Raw genomic sequence first — 12,754 nt, 5'->3', positions numbered from 1 at the left:
CGTATCATCTCCGACCTGTCACTCAAAACCTAAGTTAGCATAGTCTGAGGCTGCCAAAGTTGCCCCTGGCGTTAGCTTTAAGGTTGGCGTTTCACCCCGCCGCCGGAGGTCGAAGCCGACTTCGGGAATTTAGCTCGCATCCGTAGCAGCTCGGCGTCTAGTAATAGTCTCGGATTAGAGAGTCACGCTTCACCCGCGAGGAGAGTTTGGAGGTTGATGAGGCTCAACGAAATAACTTAAATGGCTGAAGCGATTTCAGTCTAACCGCACTCTTCGACTTATGGCAAATAATTTCAGTTGGAATCAACACCCTTTCCTCCTTTTTCCACGAGACGTCATTAACCATATGTTACACCAAAAAGAAATCCATTGCCCTTATTTTCCCCTGGAGAATGTCGTTCCATCCATATTGCTTGAATGCCGAGCCCTAGACCGTGATGCCGTCCCAGAATCCGTCTACCTATATATCCGATCCGTAAAGCGCCAGTCCATAAACCCATGCCTATCATAAAATACCCTACTCTGCCCAGTTGTCATGAAGCAAATACAACAACATTGACCCGTACCTTTTTAACACATATGTACTTACATCAGAAACCCAAAGAACAGAGGGGCTGGTATCGGCATGGGAGCACCATCATCATACTCATCAAAATCACTCGAGTTTCCCTCACCCCATCCATCTTCGTCTTCTTGCTCCCCTTGATCATTTCCATCATCTTCGTCTTCTTCTCCATCCACTCCGCCCATGTAGGGAGGGAAAAGCTCAAATGGAACTTCATCACTATCGACGTCATAGTAATCTGAATGATCGTCAATCTCGTCACTAACAGAGCCATATTCAAAGTCTTCCTCTTCCTCATCTTCATCCTCATCCTCATCCTCGTCACCCAGTCCAATAGTAGCATCGAGAATCTCCGATGCCGAGGGTTCCACATAGGTTATGTCAAGGGCCTCCAGGACCTTTCGCCCCTCGACTTTCAAGACCTCGGTTTTTGGAATCGCCTGCTCCACGAGTTCTTTGACATCCTCATCATCAAGCGTTTTGACATCAGTTCTCAGACCAGCCGAAATTAATCGACTTGTAAAAGTCCAGTTGAGTTGTGGTACATGATCATCTGATCTTCCGACCAGAACCCTGCTTGGATGGGGCTCCCAGCGTATAAGAGATGACCAGCATTCTCGATGTAGCCTCTCTGGTTTGTTACGCAACGCATGCGGATGTTTCGCGAGAAGTTGACATGTCTGTGGCTGATAACCATGAGTTATGGTATACATGAGAGCACCGTCAGGCATGGCGTTTGTAGGCATATGGATGTCAGCACCCCCATTTACCAGAACAGGTGTTGTCCGCCAACAAGACCCAGATTTGAAACTATAATACAACGGTGGTTCGCCCTCGAATAGCTCATTCGGGTCTTGGCCGCGATCAAGCAACACTTGAATCAGGCTTGATGGTTCGTCGGCAATCGGAGAAGGCTTCTCCAAGCACCGGTAGATTAACCCCTTGCGGAACACACTCGGGGTTGGTACCGACCTCATCAGGTCGGCGGCTCGTGTCCAGAGCTGATTGTTCAAAGCTGTCTTGAGAAGATCCACCAGGAAGCCCTCGGAGGGACCCGAGATGCCGTACTTGGCGTAATCGATGTGCAGAATGAAGTCTGTCTTTCCATCATCATACGATTCGTGAACGAATATTGAGAGAAGCCTTTCCAGATCGCCCTTTTCTGGCCGTCCCCCATTCTCAATGATTGCTTTAGCGATATTCAAGTTTCCATGAATGATGGCCTCTGTGAATGGACGGCTGGTAGCAACACCCTTTTCGTTTGGATCAGCACCATGCTCAATGAGAAGCTTGGCCAGAGTGGCGTGCTGATTATCCCATTCACGGTTGAAGTAGGGCTCACACTGCCGTGTGCAGATAATGTTGAGTGGAGTGATCTCGTCTCTCGAATCTTCCAATGTTGCTCCTGCATCAAGCAGCATCTTGGCAGAATCGTATAAACCCAGAATAGCAGAGCCTTCGGCAGTCTCGCCGACCCTCGCAAGCGCAGACAGACCTTCGTTGTCTACCGCGTTGACATTGGCACCACCTTCGAGTAATGCTTGCATTGCATCTGTGTTACAGCTTGCACTCGCCACCATCAGCGGTGTCATCCCAAGAAGAGTTTCCCGAGCATCGACATCAAAACCCTTGGCGATGAATTTCTGAATGATTTCGGCCTCGGAAACCTTGCTCGGTGGCTTCGGAGGAGGTCCGAGGGGGTCAAAAAAGTCTTCTGGCCGGAGGTGACGAGGTCCGAGAATCAGGTGAAGGATACTGAATTGATGTACAGATAATGTCGTGACATTTGAACCCAGATCAACGAGTCTGGCAGCGTCATCGAAGCGACGTGAGAAACACGCCATCATGAGAGGTGTCAACCCCGTCTCAATGAGTCTTTTGTCAAGATCGGCACCATGTTCAAGGAGATATGGGACTACAGTGTCCCAGTGTCCATACCATATTGCTTGGAATAGTGGTGTTCCCATAAACGGACCTTCGACATCGATGTCTTCTTGGTATTTTTCATCAATGAGAAACTCAACGAGTTCCATCATGTTCTCCTTCGCGGCGTGATGTAGTGCGGTGAGTTTGAATCTGCTCGAGTCCACGGGGGTGTCGTCCTGTCGCCAAGCGAGCGGTTCCAGCTCAAAGTCTATTCCCTGATAGATGACCGGCGACGCCCCATGTTTCAACAGAAATTTTGCCGTTTCGTATTGATTATGGCAGATAGCGACATGTAAAGGTGTCCAGTTCCCTCCATGTAGATCTTCGAGTTCTCCTTCATCAACAGCTGGGGACTCGGTGAAAGCTTCCATCGGCAGATGTGGCCGACACAAGCACACGCCCCATGAAGGCGCATCGATAGGAGCACCCGCGCCGAGGAGAATCTCGATCATATCGATCCGTCCCTTACTCGCAGCAACATGTATAGGCTCCCATCTGCAATCGCTGAATATGCCATCGTCGCAACCGCTTTCGAAGCAATCGCACATGTCGTGTAACACATATGATGCGTCCAAGTCAACTGAGTGGTCATCATCCTGAACCCTCCACATAGGGTCGTCGTAGTAAGTCGAATGATAATTGTACCACTTATGTGCAGGGTCGATGCGTGGTTTGGGTCGGTGGGTGAAGGCTACTCGTGAAGGGTCAACACCAGCTTCGAGAGCACGGCGCAAGACATTGATGTCTCCATGTTCGACGGCCCAATGTATGGCACCCGGTCTGTCCGATCGAGCTTCGCGTTTCCAGAGAATCGGGCTGGCGATATCGTAGCAGTGTCGGTTGGCTCGCGATAAGCTAGCTATATCATATTTCTTGACCAAGAACCCAGCAATATTACAGAGGACCTCGTTCGGCAGCCTGTCCAGCGAAGGCATGGTGGGAGAGCTACCTTGGGCGGCGAGGGACCTGTAGAAGACGATGATGCAAGAAAAGAAAAGTTAGGGTATGACTGAGTGAGTATGAGGGGGAGCTGTAGCTCATGCCTAATAATAATCCATGGCAATGGAATTTCTCGATTTTCCCGAAGTGGAGCTGTTTAGCGAAGCTCTCGCATCACGCCAAAGCTGAATGAGCCAACCAGATCGAGATTTACGTAGTTTAGCGGAGTTCGCTCCGCATCTAGCGCCATCAGCCCTGTCCCTGTCAACTGAAGCACGAGCGTTCAACGCACTGTCCAGTCGTTGTTTGGTCCCAATAACTTGGTAGCTTGGGTTGTTTCATCGAGAGAAATTAAGCACTTTAGATGGAAAAGGAGGGGAAAAGTTTATAGTATTTGTTTTGGCCCATAACAATGTAACTAAACTTCTTTCTTGCCGTTATAACTACTGTAGAAGTTGTTTTAGTCAAGACACTGAGCTCCATAGGTTTGGTTGAAACATGAGCCCATGATAGAATCAATGCGCTCAGATATTTCTGTGTCAATTGGAAACAAGGGAGGAAACATTTAAAGCGAGTTATAGAATGAAAAGGCAACTCATCCCTGGGGCTGGCTCATTTACTTGGCACAAATCTAACAAGCTTGGCCATCCCGCGGCTTTGAGATACTCCCCTCCATTTACTGCTTGTCATCGATTTGCAAATTTCTTTTGGTGGCTTTGCACACATTCTCCCCTATGCGCTCTGGAATATCATTGGTGATTTTTCCACTTTCTCTCTACTGTGTAAAGTCATGGAAGGTTTATGATAACCAGGGGGCAACCCAGCCTCAATGTAGACCACACTCGGCCCATTCTGCCTTAAACTTACAATGGGAGGCCGACCAACACGAAATGGAGGGTACAAACACAAGGCTATACAACCTCGACTAGATAAAAGTTCAATTGGAATATCCGAGCGAAGCAACATTATATAAAGTTGATCCTTAACTTACTTTCTTGGACAATTCCTACGTCCTTATCTATACTACTGCTCTACTGACCATCAGCACCAGAGTCTAGAGTCAAAACCAGAACCATGGGCGTTGGAAAGCCTCGTCTAGATAAATACGAGAAGATTCTCTCACGTCTTTTTGAGAATCTTGCACTCTTTCATATACTCAAAGGCATTGATGGCCCTCACATGGTCACAGCCCATGCACCAACTGATGTTCAAGGTACCAGGCGCAGGTTCCTCAAAAACTTATGTTTCATCTGCGATTATCGAAAGGGCGGAGACAGTACTACCTCAATTGCTCTGGAATCTCAGAAAAATGATGTTGTTCTCTGGATCGCCGCGAATTTCACGCCAAATGACAAGGTCATTCTGTTTCTGAACGATATTCTTCAACAGCTACAGAGGGGCTCGAAAGGGACCGAGGAAGAACGAGCCAAGCTGACAGAGGAGTTGACAAAGAAATGCGTTGACTTTGCAGCCCCAAGGCTGAAAAAAGAGTGCAAGCTATTGTCGCGGGCTACTAGTTACTGCGAAAAGTATCTAAAAGAAGATGACACAACTGTTCAAGGAGCTGGTAAGTTGAATCATGACAACAGGAAGAGGCATAACTAACCAGGGATGCCCACAGAAGGAAATTCCCTGATAGAGTGGCTACCTCAATTCTCTGCTAACGATACTGACACACTGACCCTTTGTCAAACTGCTTACCATGCTCGTCATGATCCTCAGATGGCGACCCTCAGGTCTCTGAGCAGAGAGCTCGGCGTTGCACCTCGAGAAACTGCAATGAATATCAAGGCAGTTAGACATTTGATAGGTCGCCTTGCCGAGAGAATCCGCATACCAGCACTCCTGATCGAAGATTTTCTCATGTTAGGACCACTTTTCAACTCTTATCAAATCAAGAAAGTTCAAGCCCCTATCCCAGCAATTGTTCCAAAAGCGGATGGTCTCAGGAACCTCAACTCAATCTTGAAAAGGATCCTACAACCTGGAGATCCTCGTCTCGAGGATATGCAGAACTACCTCGCTCGATTAGATGGACCGTTAAAACTCGAAGAGGCCATCAGATCCATGTACGGCGAGGATAAAGGCCAAGCATGTGTGCACTCGGAGGTCCAGGTATTAGAAGAATTCCATCGCAACCAACGCAGCTTCGTCGGTGGCGATCGCTTCATAGCGTGCAGCAAGCTTGCATGTCTATGCTGTAAATTCTACTTTAAGCACCACCCTGGAAGGTTCGAGGAGCCTGAGTCTCATCAAAAATCGTACCTGAACTGGAGACCTATTGAGTTGCCAGGCGGGTGGGAAAATGAGCACTGGGTACATCAGCGTCGGGCCTTGGGAATGCTCAGTAGTGAGCTGAGCAGAGCAGTCGAAAAGCAGATCGAAACTCGGCAAAGACCTACCCCATGGCAGCCGGACTCTGTGACGAATATCACCGAGACTATGAGATGTGTAAGCCTTGGCGAGGTTGAGGCTGAAGAAGTCTTGGGAAGTGGTGATGGATGGAGTGATGGTGAGTTCATCGCATGTCACACCAGTCGCCAAGCCGTATACTAACAGCAGCACGCACAGATTCTGCTTCATTGGCACATATTAATGAAGATGACATCAGCGATGAATGTGGTGATAGTGATGATGAGTCGGATGGAGGCGCAGAACTGTCAGCTTAATGTGACAGGAGCATGTATCTAAGACATGTGTTAACAGCTAGTATGTGATAAAAAATTGGATATTTAGAATGAACCCAGCAACGGAAAGACAAAAATGAACTTGATTCTCAGTACACACTATTAAAAGGAACGACTAGCTACGACTTTTCCTCTCCCTCTTCTTTCCACGATGTGCCTCCCGCTCATGTCTACTCAAGTTGCACTTCCGGGTAAACCACTCATTGCATAACAAACATTGGAAGGTCTTCCTGGAGCGATGGGTCTTGTAGTGGCGACGCATGTCCTTCTGCCAAGCATCTGTATAGTCACAGCCAGGCCAGGAACAGTGGACAGGTCTGGTATGAGTTCGAAGATGATTGCTAAGTTCTCGTTAGTAACCTGGGTATATCGAATCAGGAGTTTGTAAGACTCACTTCCGCTTGCGATTCTCATCGAAGGATTTATCGCATTTGGGCCAATTGCAGAAATATATTCCATTTCTTGCAAACTCGTTACTTTTCAAACGAGTTACGGCATCTTCTTCGAACCTTTCCTTGCTGCTTGTTTCTGAACATGAACTGTTATCTGTCGAGGTCTCAGCAGGAGGAGAACTGATATCTGAAGAGATGAGATCGAAAGATTGTATCTGAGTTCTGTCACTTCCTAAAACCACAGGAGAGAATGCATCAAGGATTGTATCGTTCGACTGGCTGTACACAGAACCCGCACTCTACAGAGTGGATGTGGGGTCTAGTGAGCCAGAGAGCGATACATACCCTGGATGCACCTCATATGCGGATTCAGGAAGATCGAGAAGAGATACAGGTGAAGAAGAAAAGTCGAATTGGACTGTTTCAATGTCACTGAGATGCGAATCCATCCCGATAATCGGCGCTGCGAAATCAAAATCGGAGAACTCGTCCACGGCTGAGGGCACGGAGTCCATCGTCAAGCCAAGAATGTCCTCTTGACCCATCAAAGGGCCAAGAGAAACGGCATGCTGCGGCCATGGGCCCATGAGGCTCTGATCCACATCTTGAGAGTATGTCACTGTGGACAAGGCCTCGAAGTCTGTTGGAGACACTAGATACAAGGCGGTGCAACGTCAGTACAGCGGCCGGTGGAGTATCCCCAAGATAATGACTCGAGCTTGACACTTTTTAACTTACGGCTGAGCGAATTGTCCGAGCCTACGAAACTTAATTCCGTAGGCTCGTCCTGAATCTGGGGAAGTGATTTAGTATCACCCATGAACTAGACGTTGCGAATGCGATTGGAAAGAGGGCGCATGCACAGAGAAACCCTGAGAGGAACCGTGCCATTTTATATTCTGTTGTTGTTTTCTCTATGTCACTTTGAATAGGGCTTTCTCGCAACCTCTTGGAACGGCAAGTTCCAATGATTGTCCCTCGACCCCTCAATTCGAGGGCAGAAATCATGTTATTGGCATTTGGTTGGCCATGTTTGTTGGTCGGAAGTGTAAAAATGCCTGCTAGGGGAGGCCTACCTTATCTTATTGGCTGGTCATGAATGTGGTTGCATACATAGAGGTCGGGGCCAGCGGGAACTTTGACTGAGATGGCACGGGCTGAGGAGAGGATGTCTTGGAGTGAACTCAATGGGTTTAATGGTGTGCTTTGACTATCTGTCTTGAGAGTTCCAACGGTTTCTTATTGGAGGTGATAGTAAAAAAACTAAACTTGTGCCTGGCGAAGTGTAATAAGTTGCAACCAACACCTGTCAGTCTTACCCGCCTCCAACTGAGGCTCTGTTTTTCACGATATCAGCCTCGATAAGAGAATAGAACTTCTGGTTACCTCACCGCATTAACACCAAGACAAATAACGCTTTATCTCTCAACCTAACGCATAGACGTTGCAATGCACCTCACGGATGTCATCAAGCCACAGCTTGGGGTAAAGTAACTGCCTAAACTATAACAAGTGGAATACAAATGGAGAAAGTCGTCAACTCGTCCAGGTCTAGACTGAAGACATTCTCCACAACCAAACCACACCGTTGAAGCCATGAGCGAGTCCGGTTCCTAGGCTAGGAGGAATTGAGGAGACGGTTATCCAGAATAGACATTGACTAACCAAACCCCATTTCAAATCATGAGAGGTTTGCACTGACTAGCATCATATGATCATGATGGTGTTTTCACGTCTAAGCCGCCGCCAAGTAACGTTATGCTTCCATTAGTTGCATGATAGGATATCGAAATTGAGTTTACGTGGAACAAAATGCCCGTCCGAAAACTCCGATTCTCATGATGCTATTCTAGAGGAATGTCAGTGATCTCAAATGAAGGGGCCACGCGTAGGCGAGATATGAACCACATTTATGATATAATTCACGATCAAAGACACGAAAGATCATCGCAGTGACACTTACAAAGAGACCCTGGTGATATCATTTCAAGGGATATGAAACCGCCATCTCGTAAAGATCTGTTGAGACCTTGAGCAGAAACGTCATAAACGTTGACAGACAATGGACTAGTGAGCCTCAACCCCTGTAAGTGCAATGCCACGCGATGGAGCTCAACGTATAACAAAACGGAATGTCCATGAGGACCGCCATTTCGCGTAACACGAGGCTGAGGCCAGCCTCCGTCCTGTCAAACAAAGACCATCGTATCCTATTCCTTGGCATCGGTCTCGCCTGTGCATGTACGTTAGCCAACTAATCGTTAGTGGTAGATCCACAGATTTGGGTTTTGTCGGCGAGAAAAAAACCAATGAATATCGTAGCATGTGACGAAAGAATGGCTTGAAAGATAAAAAAAAGGGAAAGCTAATTATGGATATCGGATCTTCAATAGTTGGACTGGGATCCCCTCATGTTTCGAAACGAGGATTGAGCATCTTAATTTCTTGACGTCAGAAGAATTGGACCTTTTCATGACGATATTCATTTGCTTACTTGGGTGTGTTTGAGATTGTGTAATCAGTGTTATTATAACAATGTTTTTATATGCTATCTGCCTCAACATCGTGAATGGCACTTGCCTCTTGTCCATTGATGATTGGCAGTATCGGCCGGAGAGAAACACCCATCCAATGACGAAATAGTCGCGGCAGAACCCCTCGTATTAAAGGCCCCGACTTGGCCGTGCAGCGGGCCACAGGGGACTCCCCGCACCGGCGATCCCTCTAGCCATCCGCTAAACACCTTGCGATCCACTGGAGCGGAATCCACTCTGACCAGTGATGGGCTCAATACCCACTGAGGACCCGCGAGTCTCCACCTCACGATCCTAGCCAGCCACTTCTGATCGGCCGGCCCAGCTGGGATGGACGGAAACTTCATCGTTACATCGGCTGAGCTGAGAACCAGTACGGACGATTTAAGACTCGACTTTCGCCCTTTTTTTCTTGGTTTACTCGTATCATCAATTCATTTCAAAGACTACAAACACCATAGACAAGACATTTACTTGATTCTTGTCATCCTCTTCCCATCCTCCCTTCTCAATTTTTACCTTTCCCTGCATCAAAACTCTACACAACAACCATGCTCACATCAACCTTCTTCCTCAGCCTTCTCGGCCTTGCAGCGGCCTCACCGGTCCAGCCTCACATCAACGTGAACCCTCAATACCCTTCACGGTCGACATCAAAGGGCTTCAAGCTCGTCGTCAACGTCACAGACCACTCCAAGGACTTTGATCCTCCCATCCACAACACCGAGCTCACCAGCATCCACACCGGAGCCGGCCTCGCCCTCGTCGGAGTCATCGAGAAGGACGGCCGTATCTTCTACCAAAATGGTACCAAGGAGGAGCGCCAAAACGGCGAGGCTACTGTCATCAGTGACGGTGGCACTCCTTTGACTCCCAACGGCATCGCTCTCGTGGCCGACAAGAAGAATAAGAACCTTTTTGGTGCCACTCTCAACTTCGAGCCCGGCACCCCCGGTGTTCAGTTGAACCAACCCGAGGACCCCTACACCTATCTGTTGCCCGAGACTTTTGTGGCGTGTAACAAGAGCTTGGAATACTACCAGGGCAAGCACTTCATCGTCATTGAGCAGGCACACCTTACCATCGACAAGAACAACAAGATCCAGCGCAACATCCCCAAGGGTTGTGCTCCCATCCGCCTTGTGCCCCAGTGTGCCGAGTTGGAGTCTCTTCCTAAGGGATCGTACTCCAGCCATAAGTACGCTCTTGAGTCCAAGTGCTACAAGGATGTTTCCAAGATCCAGTGGGAGAAGTACAGCCCGTAATTTGAGATAGCTTGGTCAACAATGAGATGGAATTAATGATGATGAATGGGTAATGATTGTTTTGAACAGCCAGTATTACTAGGATTGGCATTAATAGCCTTAATAATGTATAACAGTTATCTTCATACCTGTATTTTCCCTTTGATTGTGACTGTATTGTGAAATCACTTCCTGACAAGACATCAGCGGTGAGGCATATGTGGGTATCACAACCTCACGCACAACTGGATCTAAACTTGCCAAGCAGCTGGGTAATCCGAGGCCACACAAGAACAAAGACTACCTGTGAAACCATGACAACTGCTTTTCCCGGCAATCGCGGGAGACGATTGGGAAGTGGATTGTCCCCGTAAGAGTCTATCATTAGGTGCTGCAGGCACATAAACTCAAACTCCACAAAGCCATTGTTTATCCGTTAGCGGCTCATCTTTGGACCAAAAGATAAGCTTCATGTACCAAAACGGAAGAGGGACGTTGTCTTGAGTCAGTTGTTTTGCCACTCGTGAACGATGTTTGTCCCTGTTTGTCAAGTTAGATCATCATTAACCAAGTTTGTGGCTTCAGCTGGAAACAAGAATAGGCTTGTCTTCGGCAGATTAAATCAGATGTGCTGTATCCCTGAGACTGATGGCAAAGCTGTACTTGTTTCTATTGGGGTGGAGGTTTGGGCTTGTACTGACACTCAACGGCTATGTAACGGCCACGCATAATGGAGATGCCACGGAAGTCTATTCGGTCTATGTTGCTTGTTAAGAGTGTACTGGAAAAAGGGGGCGAAACGAAAAGTTGGATAAAAGTTTAGAAGCGAAGTTATTGAATTGCATGTCTCAAAGAACATTGACATGCACCGCACAAACACCGAAAACCGAGCTCGTGCTGAGATGAAGAAAAGAATCTCCCATGGAAGTAACTTATCAAATTTGTTGAATACATGAAAGTTGCCTTTTGGGTCGAAAAGGGGTTTCCCAAAGGTTAAGGATAAGACAGGCTACCGTCAAGAGATGGCACCGTTATTTACGGACTCTTTACGAAAACACACACGTTTGCAAAAGAATTGACTCATCCAAAGATATAAGAGAAAGACAAAGATAGGGAGTCGTCTCGCGGATCAAATATTTAGGCTAGAATGATTGTTCTCTTGCTGCAAACTGTGATATTTTTGCTTTCAAATCCGGCAAACGTGGAGGACAACAACAGATTTGTAACATATTGGGCATAAATTTGGGATACAGACATTCTGTTACAGAAGCTTTAGAATAAGTACAAATATAAGAAAAGTTCTCCAGACTTTTCTTTCCGACCTTCATCACTCCTAACATCGTTGTGGTAATCTTATTCCGAAGTTACGTCTGATCGAACCACACTACCTTAGTTATGTAATGGTAGTTGAATATCAAACGAGTTGTATGTTTTCTTAAGAAACTCGACTTGCTTCAAGTATGATCCGTCATTATTCTTCTATATAAGGCGTTTCCTGATATCACATAGCATCTTGCTTCCGTATATATCACTATAGCAACTCTTGACACAAGAAAGCTTTTGGCACAGAACATACTTGCTCCGGCTTGCCTTGAGGCACAAGGTGACACCTGTTATAGCGGGCTCAAATTATCAGGAAAGAGACCCAAAGGTGTTGCGGCGGCAAGTGCATGTGGCTGCATTCAGCCATTGAATCTCCCGTTAACTCATAACTGCTGACAGACTGCTGTCACGTGCCATAAACTGCATTCATCAACCTTCGATTCACAGTGCTCTTTTACATTTCTTCGCAGGCGCTTCTTGAGTCTCAAATCTTTAGTCTCTTCAGCCTTTCTTTTCTCATCACGCCATATTTCCCATCGAGCTCCTGTTGCGAGGCTTCCTACAACTAAACTAATCATTGCATGCTTTTGGTTCGTTCCCCGCCTCGCTCATATCCATTGGTATTCACTAACACTCTTAGACTTAGTTGACCTGTTCATCACTCAATATCACATCCACTCTTGGCTCCTCCTCAAGTCGTTGTGCTCTATTGTAGTATCAACATGGTCAAAAGAAAAGGAGAATACCGAGCCTCCTCCTGGCCCAACACCAAATTGGAGAGAGCACCCGGGCCTGGTGAAGGGGTCGCTTCCTGATATCGATGTTTATCGCCGGGCTCGCATTCGCGATGAGGACGACTATGAGTATACCATTGACCCTCTCAGTCCTCAAGCCACCCAGTTAGATCGAAATTTGCCTGTTTAGAACTTCCCAGTACATATTTTCCCATGAACTCGCCTCAACCTTGCAACGCCTATTCGAAAACACCCTTATGAAGTCTCGGGAACGCACTGCGAACGAGAGGGCCAATAACATTGAGCGCAACATCGATTTCATTAAATGAGATTCAAACCTGGAGAAAGACGTCCTAGCTCGTCTTGGTCTCGACTGGTTTTCTCACCCAAATGTAACACTGTTTGACCTC

General features: G+C 47.2%; 4 protein-coding genes across 4 annotated transcripts; 2 read left to right on the top strand and 2 right to left on the bottom strand.

Moving 5' to 3' along the window:
- Nucleotides 1-219: 219 nt before the first annotated feature.
- On the bottom strand, nt 220-3,578 carry BKA55DRAFT_568476 (ankyrin repeat-containing domain protein). The gene has a single exon (XM_046192829.1). It carries the CDS (start codon nt 3,424-3,426, stop codon nt 586-588), a length of 2,841 nt encoding a protein of 946 aa, XP_046049294.1. The 5' UTR covers nt 3,427-3,578; the 3' UTR covers nt 220-585.
- A 769-nt stretch (nt 3,579-4,347) lies between these two features.
- Nucleotides 4,348-6,139, top strand: BKA55DRAFT_368282 (uncharacterized protein). The gene is made up of 2 exons (XM_046185886.1): nt 4,348-4,997; nt 5,055-6,139. The coding sequence occupies exons 1-2, from the start codon at nt 4,505-4,507 to the stop codon at nt 5,984-5,986; spliced, it is 1,425 nt and encodes a 474-aa protein (XP_046049293.1). The 5' UTR covers nt 4,348-4,504; the 3' UTR covers nt 5,987-6,139.
- A 553-nt stretch (nt 6,140-6,692) lies between these two features.
- On the bottom strand, nt 6,693-7,607 carry BKA55DRAFT_368234 (uncharacterized protein). The gene is made up of 2 exons (XM_046185885.1): nt 7,248-7,607; nt 6,693-7,161 (listed from the first exon to the last, which is right to left on the bottom strand). The coding sequence occupies exons 1-2, from the start codon at nt 7,327-7,329 to the stop codon at nt 6,809-6,811; spliced, it is 435 nt and encodes a 144-aa protein (XP_046049292.1). The 5' UTR covers nt 7,330-7,607; the 3' UTR covers nt 6,693-6,808.
- A 1,782-nt stretch (nt 7,608-9,389) lies between these two features.
- On the top strand, nt 9,390-10,433 carry BKA55DRAFT_568468 (uncharacterized protein). The gene has a single exon (XM_046192828.1). It carries the CDS (start codon nt 9,595-9,597, stop codon nt 10,306-10,308), a length of 714 nt encoding a protein of 237 aa, XP_046049291.1. The 5' UTR covers nt 9,390-9,594; the 3' UTR covers nt 10,309-10,433.
- The last annotated feature ends 2,321 nt before the right edge of the window (nt 10,434-12,754 follow it).

This window comes from Fusarium redolens (genome assembly GCF_020744475.1).
Source record: "Fusarium redolens strain MPI-CAGE-AT-0023 chromosome Unknown BKA55scaffold_8, whole genome shotgun sequence".
Classification (NCBI taxonomy): Eukaryota; Fungi; Ascomycota; class Sordariomycetes; order Hypocreales; family Nectriaceae; genus Fusarium; species Fusarium redolens.
Note: the sequence above shows the minus strand (reverse complement) of the source record. Positions and strands in the feature narration are given on the sequence as shown.

Excerpts from the sequence above, each read along its gene's own strand:
- BKA55DRAFT_568476 (XM_046192829.1), bottom strand. The coding sequence starts at position 3,426 with ATGCCTTCGCTGGACAGGCTGCCGAACGAGGTCCTCTGTAATATTGCT.
- BKA55DRAFT_368282 (XM_046185886.1), top strand. The coding sequence starts at position 4,505 with ATGGGCGTTGGAAAGCCTCGTCTAGATAAATACGAGAAGATTCTCTCA. Across the intron at positions 4,998-5,054 it reads CACAACTGTTCAAGGAGCTG|GAAATTCCCTGATAGAGTGG; the intron begins GTAAGTTGAATC and ends TGCCCACAGAAG.
- BKA55DRAFT_368234 (XM_046185885.1), bottom strand. The coding sequence starts at position 7,329 with ATGGGTGATACTAAATCACTTCCCCAGATTCAGGACGAGCCTACGGAA. Across the intron at positions 7,162-7,247 it reads CTCGGACAATTCGCTCAGCC|TGTCTCCAACAGACTTCGAG; the intron begins GTAAGTTAAAAA and ends CCTTGTATCTAG.
- BKA55DRAFT_568468 (XM_046192828.1), top strand. The coding sequence starts at position 9,595 with ATGCTCACATCAACCTTCTTCCTCAGCCTTCTCGGCCTTGCAGCGGCC.